The following is a 12990-nucleotide window of genomic DNA, read 5'->3' as shown; positions in this document are numbered from 1 at the left end:
AAATGAAAGGTATTTAGGTGTGATGGTTAATATTGGCAACCTGCTAGAACCTGGAGACAGGCCTCTGGGCATGCCTGTGAAGTAAGACCCACCCTGAATGAATGTGGGTGGTACCATTCCATGGGCTAGGGTACCAGACTGCATAAGATGGAGAAAACTCACTACTTTTTGAATGTGAGTGCAATGTAACCAGCTGCCACCAATGCCTGCCACTGTGCTTTCCTCCCTTCATGGACTGTGAACCAAGATGAAGCCGTTCTCCAAGTTGATTTTGCCAGGGCGTTTTACCGAAGCAAAGGAAAAGTAACTAATACAGTCAGGAAAGTAGTTCCTCATGTCAGGGAAGGCAGGTCGTGGTGGCAGATTGGTCAGGATAAAGAAGCAGAGAAAGGGGATGCCAGTGCTTAGCTGCCTTTCCCCATTTTCCCTTCTTGTCCAGTAGAGGACTCAGCTCATGGGATGGCGTGACCCATATATAGGGTCTCCACCCCCAGTTAAAACTCCTAGAAATTTACTCATTGACACATCCAGAGGTGTGTCTCCTAGGAGATTCCAAATCCAGTCAGGCTGACTATGAAGAGCAACCACCAACACATCCAAAAAACAAGTATGATGATGATCAAAGCACAGAGAAAATTACAAAACACATAGAACATTATCAGGAGTGACTTCCTTGAGTAAGTGTTCTTTAAAAAAAATAATCCAAATATTCAATTGGGGGGGTGACACATGCCTTTAATCCCAGTACTCAGGAGGCAGGGCAGACAGATCCCTGTGAGTACAAGGCCAGCCAGGGATATATAAGGAGACCCAGCCTCAGAAAAGAGAATGGGTGGAGGTGGGGGGGAGGGGGATACCAGTAGAATCTGGAGAAGATGGACTCATAGGTGGAAGGAACATAGTTAGATCTATCGTTTTTGGGAGAAGGTTTTTTGTTTGTTTCTTTGGTTTTTGGTTTTTTGAGACAGGGTTTCTCTATGTAGCTTTAGAGCCTATTCGATCTATGTGTTAAGTACCACTTCATTCAGGCTGTAAAAATGGGCTTTTGCAGTGACCTTGCACAACCTTAGAGATGGACCTAACTGGGAACAGGGAATGAAGAAACCACACACACACACACACACACACACACACACACACACACACACACAGAAAAGCTGAGGTCAGGAGGTGGGTCATGCACTCTGATGGAGATGCACCAGCAGGAGACTGGAAACATCTCTTCATTTTATGCACTGAATCAAGGCAGGGTTATTATATACAACTGAATAGGAGGCTGGTTTAGTTAATCTTGGGGGTTCTGTAGGGGACCAGTCTCATGTTACAGTCACTGAGGAAAGGATGCCGTGGTTGATTGTTTCTGCATATACTGTTTTAGCTAAAGGTCAATCTGCGGTCACCACTCTTCTTGGACCAGGGGAAGACTTTGCATTTCCCTGAGCCTGACCCAGAGAAGGCTTTGCCATTACCATGAATCTGAGACATTGGGAGCTATGCTCATGTCAACAATACACATTCATTCAGGACTCCCCTTCCCCCTCAGATTCTGCTAAGGCAACTACACGTCTTGGGAAAAGCTGATGGTGCCTCAGACCAGAAATATTAAGATTCAGAGACATTTAGAAAATAGTACTAGTGGTGATTGATCAGATGTTGGATAAGAATAAGAGAATGATCAGAAAGCTGTATGAAGCTAGAGAACATGCTAGTACATATGATTAGCATCCTGAAAGCCCTGGCTTGTATCCCCAGCACAAGCACACACACACACACACACACACACACACACACACACACACACGTATACAATTTAATTCAGTTTCAAGGCTGATCCTGTCCACATCAACATTAAAATCTTGTAAAATCAAATCTTCTGTTAAGAAGGAGAGGAAGGAAGAGGAAGAAACTATGGTATTGCCTACCAAACAAGTTAATGATACCACTGTGATAGTTTTAATTGCCAATTTACACCATCTAAGAAAAGAGTCTCAATGAGAGACTGTCTAGGTTGGATTGGCCTGTGGGTGTGTTTTGGGGGATTATCTTGTTGACATTAGTTAAGGTGAGAAGATTAGACCATTGTGGGTAGCACTGTTCCCTGGGTTTCAGTCCTAGCCTGAGCAAATGCAGGCATACATTCTCGACTCCTGGGATGTGATGTAACCAGCTCCCTCATTGTGACAGATAACAACCTGGAACTGTGAGTTGAAATTAATCCTTTCTTCTCTAGCTGTTTTTATCAAGCTATTTTGTCTTAGTAGCTGAAGACGAAACAAAGATTAGTTTGCTTTCAGTTGTTATAAACACTGTGACCCAAAGAAACTTGGGAGATGAGGAAGGGATTCTGAGGCTTACACTTCCCTCACAGTCATGGCAAAACCTGGGGCAGAAACCAGGCAAGAGTACTGTTTTCTGGCTCACTTTTTAACTGCTAAATTTTAAAACTGCATCAGGTAGTTTTTTATTTTAAATAAAAGTTGTCAGGTATGGTGTTATACATCTTTAATCCCAGCACTCAGGAGGCAGAGGCAGGTGGATCTCCATGAGTTCAAGACCAGTTTGACACGGGGAGCTCTAGGACAGCTAGGGCTATATAATGAGAGCCTGTCTTAAACAAAACAAACAAAATCCAACAAAAATGTTGAATAAGCTTCAAAATATTTAACCGTAGTTGTGTTAAAGTTCTAGGCAAACACTAAAACCTGAGCAAGGTAGTCAACCTTTTCACACTGCTTCCTTCAGGAAAAGTAAAATAAACACACAACCAACAAAACTGAGATGCCGCCAAACAAAAATTCCCAGTAAATAACTGAGCAGATCAGGTTGCTCATTTACCAGCATGTGTCTCCCAGATTGACTGGATTAAAGGTCATCTTCAGGTGCCATGACATTTTTATCCTAGCCACTGAAACATTTTTATCATCCAGTGCTTCTCAGACATGAGAAATACCTGTGATAACAGAGTGCCAGTCCTTTCCCACAGTTCTGATTAAATAGGTCTGGGGCAAGGTCAAGGGAATGTGTCACAGGCTGTCATTGGTGCCCACCTTGCTATGCTGTACATCACCTGCACTCTTTTATACTAACTACACTGAAAGCGACAGCACACACCTGCAGTATTTTAGCCAGAGAATACTTGGTATACATTGACAGACTTTTCAGTAACTTTAAAATGCAGCTTCCCTGAAATGTGAGTTATCATAATAAACACCGACCACAGTAAAATTGCTTAAAATTATGGCAAAGAAAAAATAGATAAACATAAAACATTGCAAAGGCATTACATTATATCACACACAAGAGATAAAGCATTTTCTTCTGCCTTTGTGGAGAGGTATTCAAGGTTGGAAAGAGAATTTGTACTGGATTATATGCCCTCAATACAACATTTTTTCTGTTTGTACCTCAATCTTGTTCACTTAGATAATCAGAGAACTCAAAAATAAATTTTGAGCAATAACATCACCTAGAAAAAGAATAGTCTCCAAAACAATTCTTTCAAAAGGGGTAAAAGTATGAATACCATTACTTAAAAAAAAAAAAAGAGCAGTGTGTAGAACTGGTAAAAGTTGGAAGGGATATTAGTTGACATGTGTTCATTTCCTTCCCCTTCTACAAACTTCTTTTGAGATGACAAACAAGACATTTAATCACTTAACTTCAAAACAGTGCTGAGGGTGGGGAGGTACCTTAGCAGGCTGAAAGATCATATACAGTTTAAGAAGAGAGGAAGCAGGTTCCGATGAATAAACCCTCAAATAAAATAAGTGAATAAAAGCAATGAATGGAGCTTTGGCTCCAAAGTGCACAGGAGAAGGCTGCAACAGAGGGTGTTCTCATTCCCTATGTCTGCACAGAGGTAAGTTTACAACAGGGACAGACACACAGTAACGGGCTGACAGGCTCCTACAGCAGACCTTAAGCCACACTCATCTCCTCTCCAAACACTGGCAGCACCAGTTGCCCAGGTTTTATATAAGAAAAACAGAAATTGCAGACCACATGAAGAGAGTGCAATGTTAGTGTCACAGGGTAGAAATCTTTTGACTTGCAAGAATGGGAGGATAGTGTATTTGAAATCTCACATGTCATCCAAAGGCCATGTATTCAAGGCTTGGTTCCCAGCCTGCAGCACTACTTGGAGGTGAAAGAACCCATGAACTGGGGGTGGGGGCTGGGGAATCTATTGGGAGGAAATTGGTTCACTGTGAAGTGGTAGCTTATGCTCTGTCACAAAGTCCCTGCAATAATTAACTGCTTCAACACAGCTCTAAAGCAGTGGTGACACAGACCATGGATGGGAACATGTGAAACCATGAGCCAAAGTGATGGGGGATGTCCTTCTGTATATATGTTTCTCTTATTGGTTGACCAATAAAACACTGACTGGTCAGGCAGGAAGTATGGGCGGGGTGATGAGAGGAAGGAGGAGGCAGAGAGAAGCGTCTAAGAGACGCCATGTAGCTGCCAAAGGAGTAACAGGTCTGGGCACTCTCCGGTAAGCCAAGACCATGTGGAAATACATCAATTTATAGAAATGGGGTTAATAGTCAAAACAAAGCTAGCCGATAAGAAGCCCTAGCCAGTCCAACACTTATAAAATTAATATAGCATCTGTGTGTTTATTTGGGGCTGAAGATAGGCAGGACCTGGTGGAAAATAAACTCCAGCAACACCAAAGTAAGTCTTCCTTTCTATTCCACATTATCTCGGTGTTTTGTCATGCATAGAAAATGGCCCACGATATTGGTCCGTCAGCATGCCTCTTGCCACCTTCCCACAAACAGCAAGAGTATATACCACCCCTGCTGTTTAAAGTCTAGTCCTTCATTCACAACCATAGACTACATAGTTCATATATTTCCTATATACAGTCTCCCCATACCAGCCTAGCCTGCCACTCAGACGAAAATCATTCCAAGACTAAAATAACAAAAACAAAAAAAAAAAAAAAAGATGGAGAGGGGAAAAAGGAAAGTTTTTCCATTGTGTTAATTTGGGCCATCTGTTACTTCAAAGTTGACTACAACTATCTGGGAAAACATCTGGGCAGACTGTACAGGCTTCTGACTAATAAAACCTAAAGAGTCAGGGGCTGGAGAGATGGCTAAGAGTGGTTAAGAGTACTTGCAAAGGACCTGGGTTCTATTCCTAGCACCCACAGAGCAATTCACAACCATCTGTAAATCCATTTGAGGGGATTTGATGCCCTTTTCTGACCTCTGTGGCACCAAGCACACACATGATGACATACATGCAAATAAAACCCACATACACATAAAACATAGGCTAGTTTCAATACATTTCCTTCTTTTCTTCCTTTTTTAAAATTATTTTTCAAGACAGAGTTTCTCTGTTTAACAGCCCTGGCTATACTGTAATTTACTTTGTAGACCAAGCTGGCCTCAAACTCACAGAGATCCTCCTGCATCTGCCTCCTCAGTGCTGGGACTGAAAATATGCATCACCACTGCCCAGTTTCAATACATTTCAATACATGCCCAGTTCTTTCTCTCTCTCTCTCTCTCTCTCTCTCTCTCTCTCTCTCTCTCTCTCTCTCTCTCTCTCTCCTTTTTCCTTTTTTGAGATAGGATCTGTGTAGCCCTGGCTGGCCTCAAACTCACAGAAAATCCACCTGCCTCTGCCTCCTGAGTGCTGGGATTAAAGGCTTATGCCACTACCGCCCAGCTGACTGTGGCTACTCTTATAAAGGAAAATATTTAATTGGGGTTATCTTACAGTTCAGAGGTTTAGTCCATTATCATCATGGCAACATGCGGACAGACATGGAGCTACACAAGAAGCTGAAAGGTCTATATCTTGATCCAAAGACAGCAGAAGGAGTCTGTGTACTAGATGTACCTTGAGCATATGAAACCACAAAGCCTGCACCCACAGTGACACATTTCCTCCAACAAGGCCACACCTACTCCAAAAGGCCACACTTCCTAATACTGCCACTTCTGATGGGCCAAGATTCCAAACCCAAGAGTCTATGAGGGCCATTCCTATTCAAACCACCACAGTGCTCGAGCAGTTTCTTCAGGAAGAGTGACTGCAGACATGTTCCTTGCTAGAGTCTCAGCAGTCAGAGATAGGGAATAGACAATTGGAGTCCGCCCTCCGTAGCCATGGGTTCTACCTCCTTAGATTAAATCACAAAGGTAATTTTAGATGTTTCTTTTTAAAAGAACTACATCTGTACTGAACAAGCACAATTTTTTTCAGTCACTATTTCCTGAACAACACATATAACAACCATTTGCATATCATTTACATTGTGTGAGCCATTAATAGCAATCCAAAGATGATTTAAAGCACACAAAAGAATGTGTTTGGATTCCATGTAAACGGCATACTATTTTACATAAGGGCTTGAGTGCTGTGGAACTACCTTTGTACATTGGAAATATGTATTGCTGTCATTGTTAATAAAAAGCTGATTAGCTAATGGCTAGGAAGGATGTTGGGACACAGAGAATGCTGGGAAGAAGGAGGGTGGAGTCGGAGTCAGAGGAGTCAATAGCCAGATGGAAAGGAAGCAGGAAATGCAGAAGAGGTCAAAGCAATGAGTCTCAGAACAGTACATAGATGAATAGGTTAATTTAAGTTGTAAGAGTTAGTAATAAGCCTGAGCTATTGGCCAAGAATTTATAGTTAATAATAGTCTCTGAGTGGTTATTTGAGAAGCAACTAGAGGAACAGAGGTGATTGTGGTCCCAATGAGAAACCGCCTACACTTGAGTATCTATGGACCTTGGTATCTGAGGGGACTTCCTAAACCCAATTTCCTGACATATCAAAGGGCAAACCACTCTTTTTTTTCTTCTCCTTTCTTTTCTTTCTTTTTTTTTGTTTTGTTTTTCAAGACAGGGTTTCTCTGTATTGCTTTGGAGGTTGTCCTGAACTTGCTCTGTAGACCAGGCTGGCCTCGAACTCACAGAGATCTGCCTGCCTCTGCCTCCTAAATGCTGGGATTAAAGGCCTGTACCACCAACGCCTGGCTCCAAGCCACTCTTGATGGAATCATTGCACTCATTTATGACACAATTAGTTTCATCGTTACAATTAGCATTCTATCCTGATACATTGGTTATTAAAATTTTTAAACAAGGGGTGGGGAGGACATGAGGGAGCTGGAAGGTTGAGTTGGGGGAAGAATAGAGGAGAGCAAGATAAGAGATACCAAAATAGAAGGAGCCATTATAGGTTTAAAGAGAAATCAGGCACTAGGGAAATGTCTGGAGATCTACAAGGATGACACCAACTAACAATGTAAGAGGAGAGGCTACCTTAAATGCCCTCCCCTGATAATGAGATTGATGACTAACTTATATGCCATTCTATAGCCTTCATCCAGCAGCTGATGGAAGTAGAAGCAGACACCCACAGCTAAACACTGAACTGAACTGAAATCCAGTTGCAGAGAAGGAGTGATGAGCAAAGGGGTCCAGACCAGGCTGGTGAAACCCACAGAAACAGCTGACATGAACAAGGGGGAGCTCTTGATCCTCAGACTGATAGCTGGGAAGCCAGCATGGGACTGATCCAGACCCCATGAACGTGGGTATCAGTGAGGAGGCCTCGGAAATCTATGGGGCCTCTTGTAATAGATCAGTACTTATCCCTAGCATAGGAATGGACTTTGGGAGCCCATTTCACATAGAGGGATACTCCCTCAGCCTAGATACATGGGAGTGGGCCTAAGCCCTATCCCAAATGATATGACAGAGTCTGGAGATTCCCCCATGGAAGGCCTCACCCTCCCTGGGGAGCAGAAAGGGTATGGAATAGGTAGGGGTTAGTTGAGGGGGAGCAAGTGAGGAGGAGATGAGAGGAAACTGGGATTGACATGTAAAACAATCTTGTTTCTATTTAAATTTTAAAAATGGAGAAAAAAATTTTTAAACAACCAAGTGCCTCAGAAAAGATGTGACCAATGAACAATCATGAACCACCACCCAAAAGCCATGTGACCAGTGAACAGTTATGTAACCACCACCCAAATACTATGTCACCAATAAACAGTCATGCAACCATTATCAAATACTATGTGACCAATGAACAGTCATGTTAACTACAACCCAAATACCATACAGTTCCAGCCCAACACCCCAAAAAGTTGCCTGTGTAGCCACTCTCCCCTGTGTAGCCTGTGTAGCCACTCTCCCCTTCATATCAGTTTCTGGAACATTAAACACGTTTACTTTACCAGTCAGAAAAAAATGCAAATATATAACTTCTTGAAAATAAACACACACACTGAAAAAAATGTATGAAAGACAAAATACTAGCAATGGGGAAGAAGACAGAAGGAATGTAGCAACTAGTGAACTTCAGGTTCAAAGAGAGAGTGAATTGATTTGAAGATGTCCAACATTGGTCCCTGGCCTCCACACACATGTGATGGGGTTTGTCCATATATGAATAAACCACTGATTGTCCAGTAGCCAGGCAAGATGTATAGGCAAGGGTACCAGACAAGGAGAATGCTGGGGAGAGGAAGGCAGAGAGAAGCCACCAGAGAGAGACGCCATGTAGCTGTTGGGAAGATAGGACACTGGACTTTCTCTAGTAAGATAAAACCATGTAGAAATACATAGATTAGCAGTTATGGGTTAATAATTAAGATAGAGATAACCAGTAAGAAGCCTGAGCCATTGGCCAAACAGTTATACTTAATATAAGTCTCTGTGTGTTTATTTGGGGCTAAATGGCTGTGGGACCAGGTGGGACAGAAATGCCACCTACACATAAGTACACCTATATGCCAATGAACCCACATATATGTAAGTACATACACAAATACACACAATAAAGCATTTCTGTTATGAAAATGACTAAATTTGCTACCCCAAAGCCTACTGCATACAAAAACTCTACATGGACTATAACATGAAGAATGGCTTATTCCCAAATGTATCCCTAGAATATTCTTATTAAACCTATCTATCAGTACACTTGTTGAAAAGTATATTTTCCTCAACAGAGTTATTATATGATGAATATCAAATCTAAATGTTCCTTACAAAGCCATATATGGAAGTACCAGAAGCCATAAGGGCATATTTCTTCTTAGTATGTAGTATCTCACAGGTAGGAAATCACTGTTGCCCTGTCTACACTCAGCTTAAGTTTGTCTGACTTAAGTTTAAAAGACGATACTGCTTTCCTTACAGTGTTGTAAGTAATAGTAGCGCTACATCTCCTTAATGCTGTCCCCCTCTGGGATGAAGCCCTAGTTGTCTCTCCATTTGTCATTCATCTGCATCTGAAGAGCTCTGAGTACCTGCTATCAACTTCTCCGAGTCCGGCAGGTGTGTGAACTGCTGTTTGTATTCCTCATTCCTGTCTTTGTAGGTGGAACTGGAGATCTGAAACAATAAAACGTTTACATTTCTGTTTACTGCCGCTTGTAACAGCTTAGAAACGAAACTTCAAAATCATGTACTTTCTGTCAACATTGTGCCCTTATATGAAAGAAGCACAAACATTTCAAAAGCCATTGGTGTGAGAGTTCTGAGGGTGTGGGACAGGCTGTTCAAGCTAGCAGCTATGTTGACAGAGGAGGCTGGGCTGATGTGGAGAAAGCAGAAAAGTTGTGTTAAAAGTAAAAGGGAAAACCCTAACATCATCTGGGCAGACTGAGGGTCTGGTCCCAACTGGAACAAGCCAGGTGGAGATTAGCAAGGTCCTGGACAAACAGACCTAGAAGGAAATGAGTGGGTTTGACACTGTCTGCTCAATCCTGATCAAACAAAGCCACAGATATGTGGAGGAGACACTAGAGAGAACCTGAGCAACACATTCCTGCCTAGCAACACAAGAGATGTGAGAATCCGTAGAAACAGGGACAAAAGAGAAGAGTTTGAACTTTGCCCACATTACCTAGTGTACACACCGGTCTGTCAGTAGGAGGAAAAGCCTTTGGATCTTTGTATTTGAGTATATCATTTAGTAAACACTGACCAATATATAGGGTGGCTCCTAGAAAGTCATCCTTAAAAAGAAAAGAAAATCAAGAATAAATACAGCAGAGATATTCGTTCTCACACACCGTAGGACAAACCCAGATTTACTCTAGTCAACAAACAAAATCAACAATGACAAGCCTTTGGGCAGGGAGAATTCAATCAGAATCCAGAGATGCTAATGAGGCAGGCAGTAGGGTGGAGGTTCAAGGCCCAGAAGGCCTTATGCAAAGCCTTACAAAACTGACATATGGAAAAAGCACTCTGGCAAAGAGGAAGGCTGGACTCCCCACCTGTTGCAAACCCAAACTGGCTCGCACAACTGACACAGGTGCAGAGGCACTCCAGAGGATCTAAAGACAATCCATGGCTCATAATACTACTAAATCTCATCCCAAGTAGTGGGTTAAGATAATAATGACATGTCTCACATGAAGTTCTATGTGTTGTGCTACCTATAACAGACAAATTGCACACAGAAAACCCCAGGCCCTTTGTAAAATGGCACCCTTGAGCCTGCTCCAGCCTGCCTCCTCCTTTGCACATTCATCTTAGTTCGCTTGCTACTGTCAAAATGTCTCTGGTGAATTCTTTGTAGCAGGACTCAAGAACCTGGACCTCACTGGACATACCCTTTAATTTCCGGTATCACTAACACTGTTAGAGTTATCTAACAAGCAGTGAAAATTATAAAACATGGGGAGCCACAGGAAAGAAAAGGTCAACAGGCAATACAATCTTTGATGGTTCCAGGAATTGGATTTAAGAGCCTAGGACATCAAAGAAATTATCAGCCAAATGTTCAAAGAACTAAAGAAAACCATGCTTGACGAACTTAGGGATTTTCCTAGTTTCAACTGCCAACTTGACAACTTAAAGCCACCTGAGATGAAAGCTTCAATTGAAGAATTGTGGAGATCAGATGACCTGTGGGCATGTCTGTGAGGGATTATCATGATTATCATGAATTGATGCAGGAGGGCCCAGCCCACTGTGGGCAGTGCTACTCCCCATCAGGTGTCTCTATGATTCTAAGAAAGTTGGCTGAGCCTGAGCCAGCCAGCAAGGCAGCAAACTGCTTTTTCATGGTTTCTGCTTTGAGTTCCTGACCTGACTTCCCACAATGATGAACTATTACCTGGAAGTAGAAGCCAAATAAGCCTTTTCTCCCTGAGTTGTTTTTTGTCATGGCGTTTGTCACAGCAACAGAGTAACACTAGAACAGCGTGTAAAGGTACTACTTGCTGCTAAGCCTGATGACCTGAGCTTAATATCCAGGACCCAAATGGTGGAAGGAGAAAAGAGACTCCCACAGGTTGTCCTCTGGCCTCCAGATGGAGACTAGAGGAGCAAATATAACAAGAAATGAGAAACAGACAACAAAATGTCTATTTGTAAATCCAACCATATCCTAGGTATTAATGTAATCAGACTACATGACAGAGGTTAGGATAAAAAAGGAAGAGGGGAAGGTCTGGAATGAGCTAAATGCCATGCTCAAGAACTCAGAAGAGGAAAAATTCAATTTAAAAAATAGGTAATAAAGAAAAGAATAAATTGTTTTTTAATTGAAACACACACAAAAAAACAATAGGACACATAAATGAGAGAGATCATTCTTTTAAAACAACCAAGTGGACAAACTTCTATCAAGACTAATGAAGAAAAGCAAAAAAGAGAATATATGGATTATTAATTATTAAAAAGAGAATAACGCTGTAGACACTACACACTCCGATACACATAAATGTATCACCTTGTAGGAACATCCTGGTTCCTCAAAATAGACTGACTACTACAGCTCATTTAGTAGGAAATAGTTCATTTAAGTTGGCCCACAACCTAAAACGAAACTGAATATATGATTTCAAATTTCCCAAGACAGAAATCTCCAGGCCTAGATAGTTTCACTGGAGAAATCTTGAATGTTTAAAAACTCAATTCAATTCTGAACAATCCTTCTCAAATATTAAATTAAAAAAGAGCAGATCTCAATTCCTTGTGTGTAGCAAGTATTACTCTAATATCAAAACTGGATAAGAGATATTACAAAACTGGAAAATGATAGAAAAATATCCTCAGGAGTACAGATGCAAAACTTCTTAAAGTGTGAACAAATACCCTTCAGCGATATGAAAATCCAATAATACAGCATGACCAGGGACCCATGGCTGACTTAATAGGCAAAAGTTAATCAATGTGATCCATATCATTAACCAGCTGAAAAAAGAAAAATCACAGCTTTTGCTTGATATGGACATAAGTCATTGTCCACTTGTCATTAAAACAAACAAACCTCCCACAAAGCACAAACACAAAGGAACTTCAACTTGAGAAAGAACATCTACAAATCACCTGTAGTTTATAAAACACTGTAGTGGTGAAAAACTTGATTCACACAATGAATTGAGATTTGCTCTTGTTAAATCTAAATGTTGGGAAAGATTATGCAGAATTAAAATTTAATTTTTAGATACTTTAAGATTTCTCAGTGAAACTGTCTTCAAGTCTCAAGACTTGGAGATTTCTGTCAGGTGTTTTGGGATGTTGGTGAGATGGTTTAAATTGGTACCTCAAGTTACATATTTTAGAAACAATCTGCAGCCTGGAGTGGAGCCTACACCTGTATTTCCAGTACCTGAGAGGTTGAAGCAGGAGGGTCACCACAAGTTTGAGTCTTGGGATATCTAGTGGGTTCCAGGCCAGATTGGGCTATAAATAAAACTACACACACACACACACACACACACACACACACACACACACACACACACACACTAATTTCCAGGACTGGGGATATAGTTTCATGGTATAGCATTTGTATCGACCTGGGTTCAATGTCTAGTACTAAACAAATAACTCTCCCTCTCTACTACAATAGTGTGTGAGAGATGGTGACACTGGTACTGTTGTCATTGGAAGTAGGTTAATTACAATACAGTTGACTTCTTATGAACAAATTTGGCACCATTTGCTCTCCTGTCCTTCTACTTGGTCCCAGGCTGCCATAGCAACAAGT

At 41.5% G+C, this 12990-nt stretch overlaps 1 protein-coding gene across 3 annotated transcripts in view; it reads right to left on the bottom strand.

Moving 5' to 3' along the window:
- Positions 1-12990, bottom strand: part of Gramd1c (GRAM domain containing 1C) — a 72579-nt gene that overhangs the window by 45588 nt on the left and 14001 nt on the right. For all 3 annotated transcript variants that reach the window (XM_027412644.2, XM_027412642.2, XM_027412641.2), the window contains exon 3: positions 9290-9374. In XM_027412644.2, coding sequence (XP_027268445.1) covers positions 9290-9374 — 85 coding nt within the window. The remainder of the gene's footprint in view (positions 1-9289; positions 9375-12990) is intronic.

The sequence above is a fragment of the Cricetulus griseus genome, chromosome 4, assembly GCF_003668045.3.
Source record: "Cricetulus griseus strain 17A/GY chromosome 4, alternate assembly CriGri-PICRH-1.0, whole genome shotgun sequence".
NCBI classification, from domain to species: Eukaryota; Metazoa; Chordata; class Mammalia; order Rodentia; family Cricetidae; genus Cricetulus; species Cricetulus griseus.
Note: the sequence above shows the minus strand (reverse complement) of the source record. Positions and strands in the feature narration are given on the sequence as shown.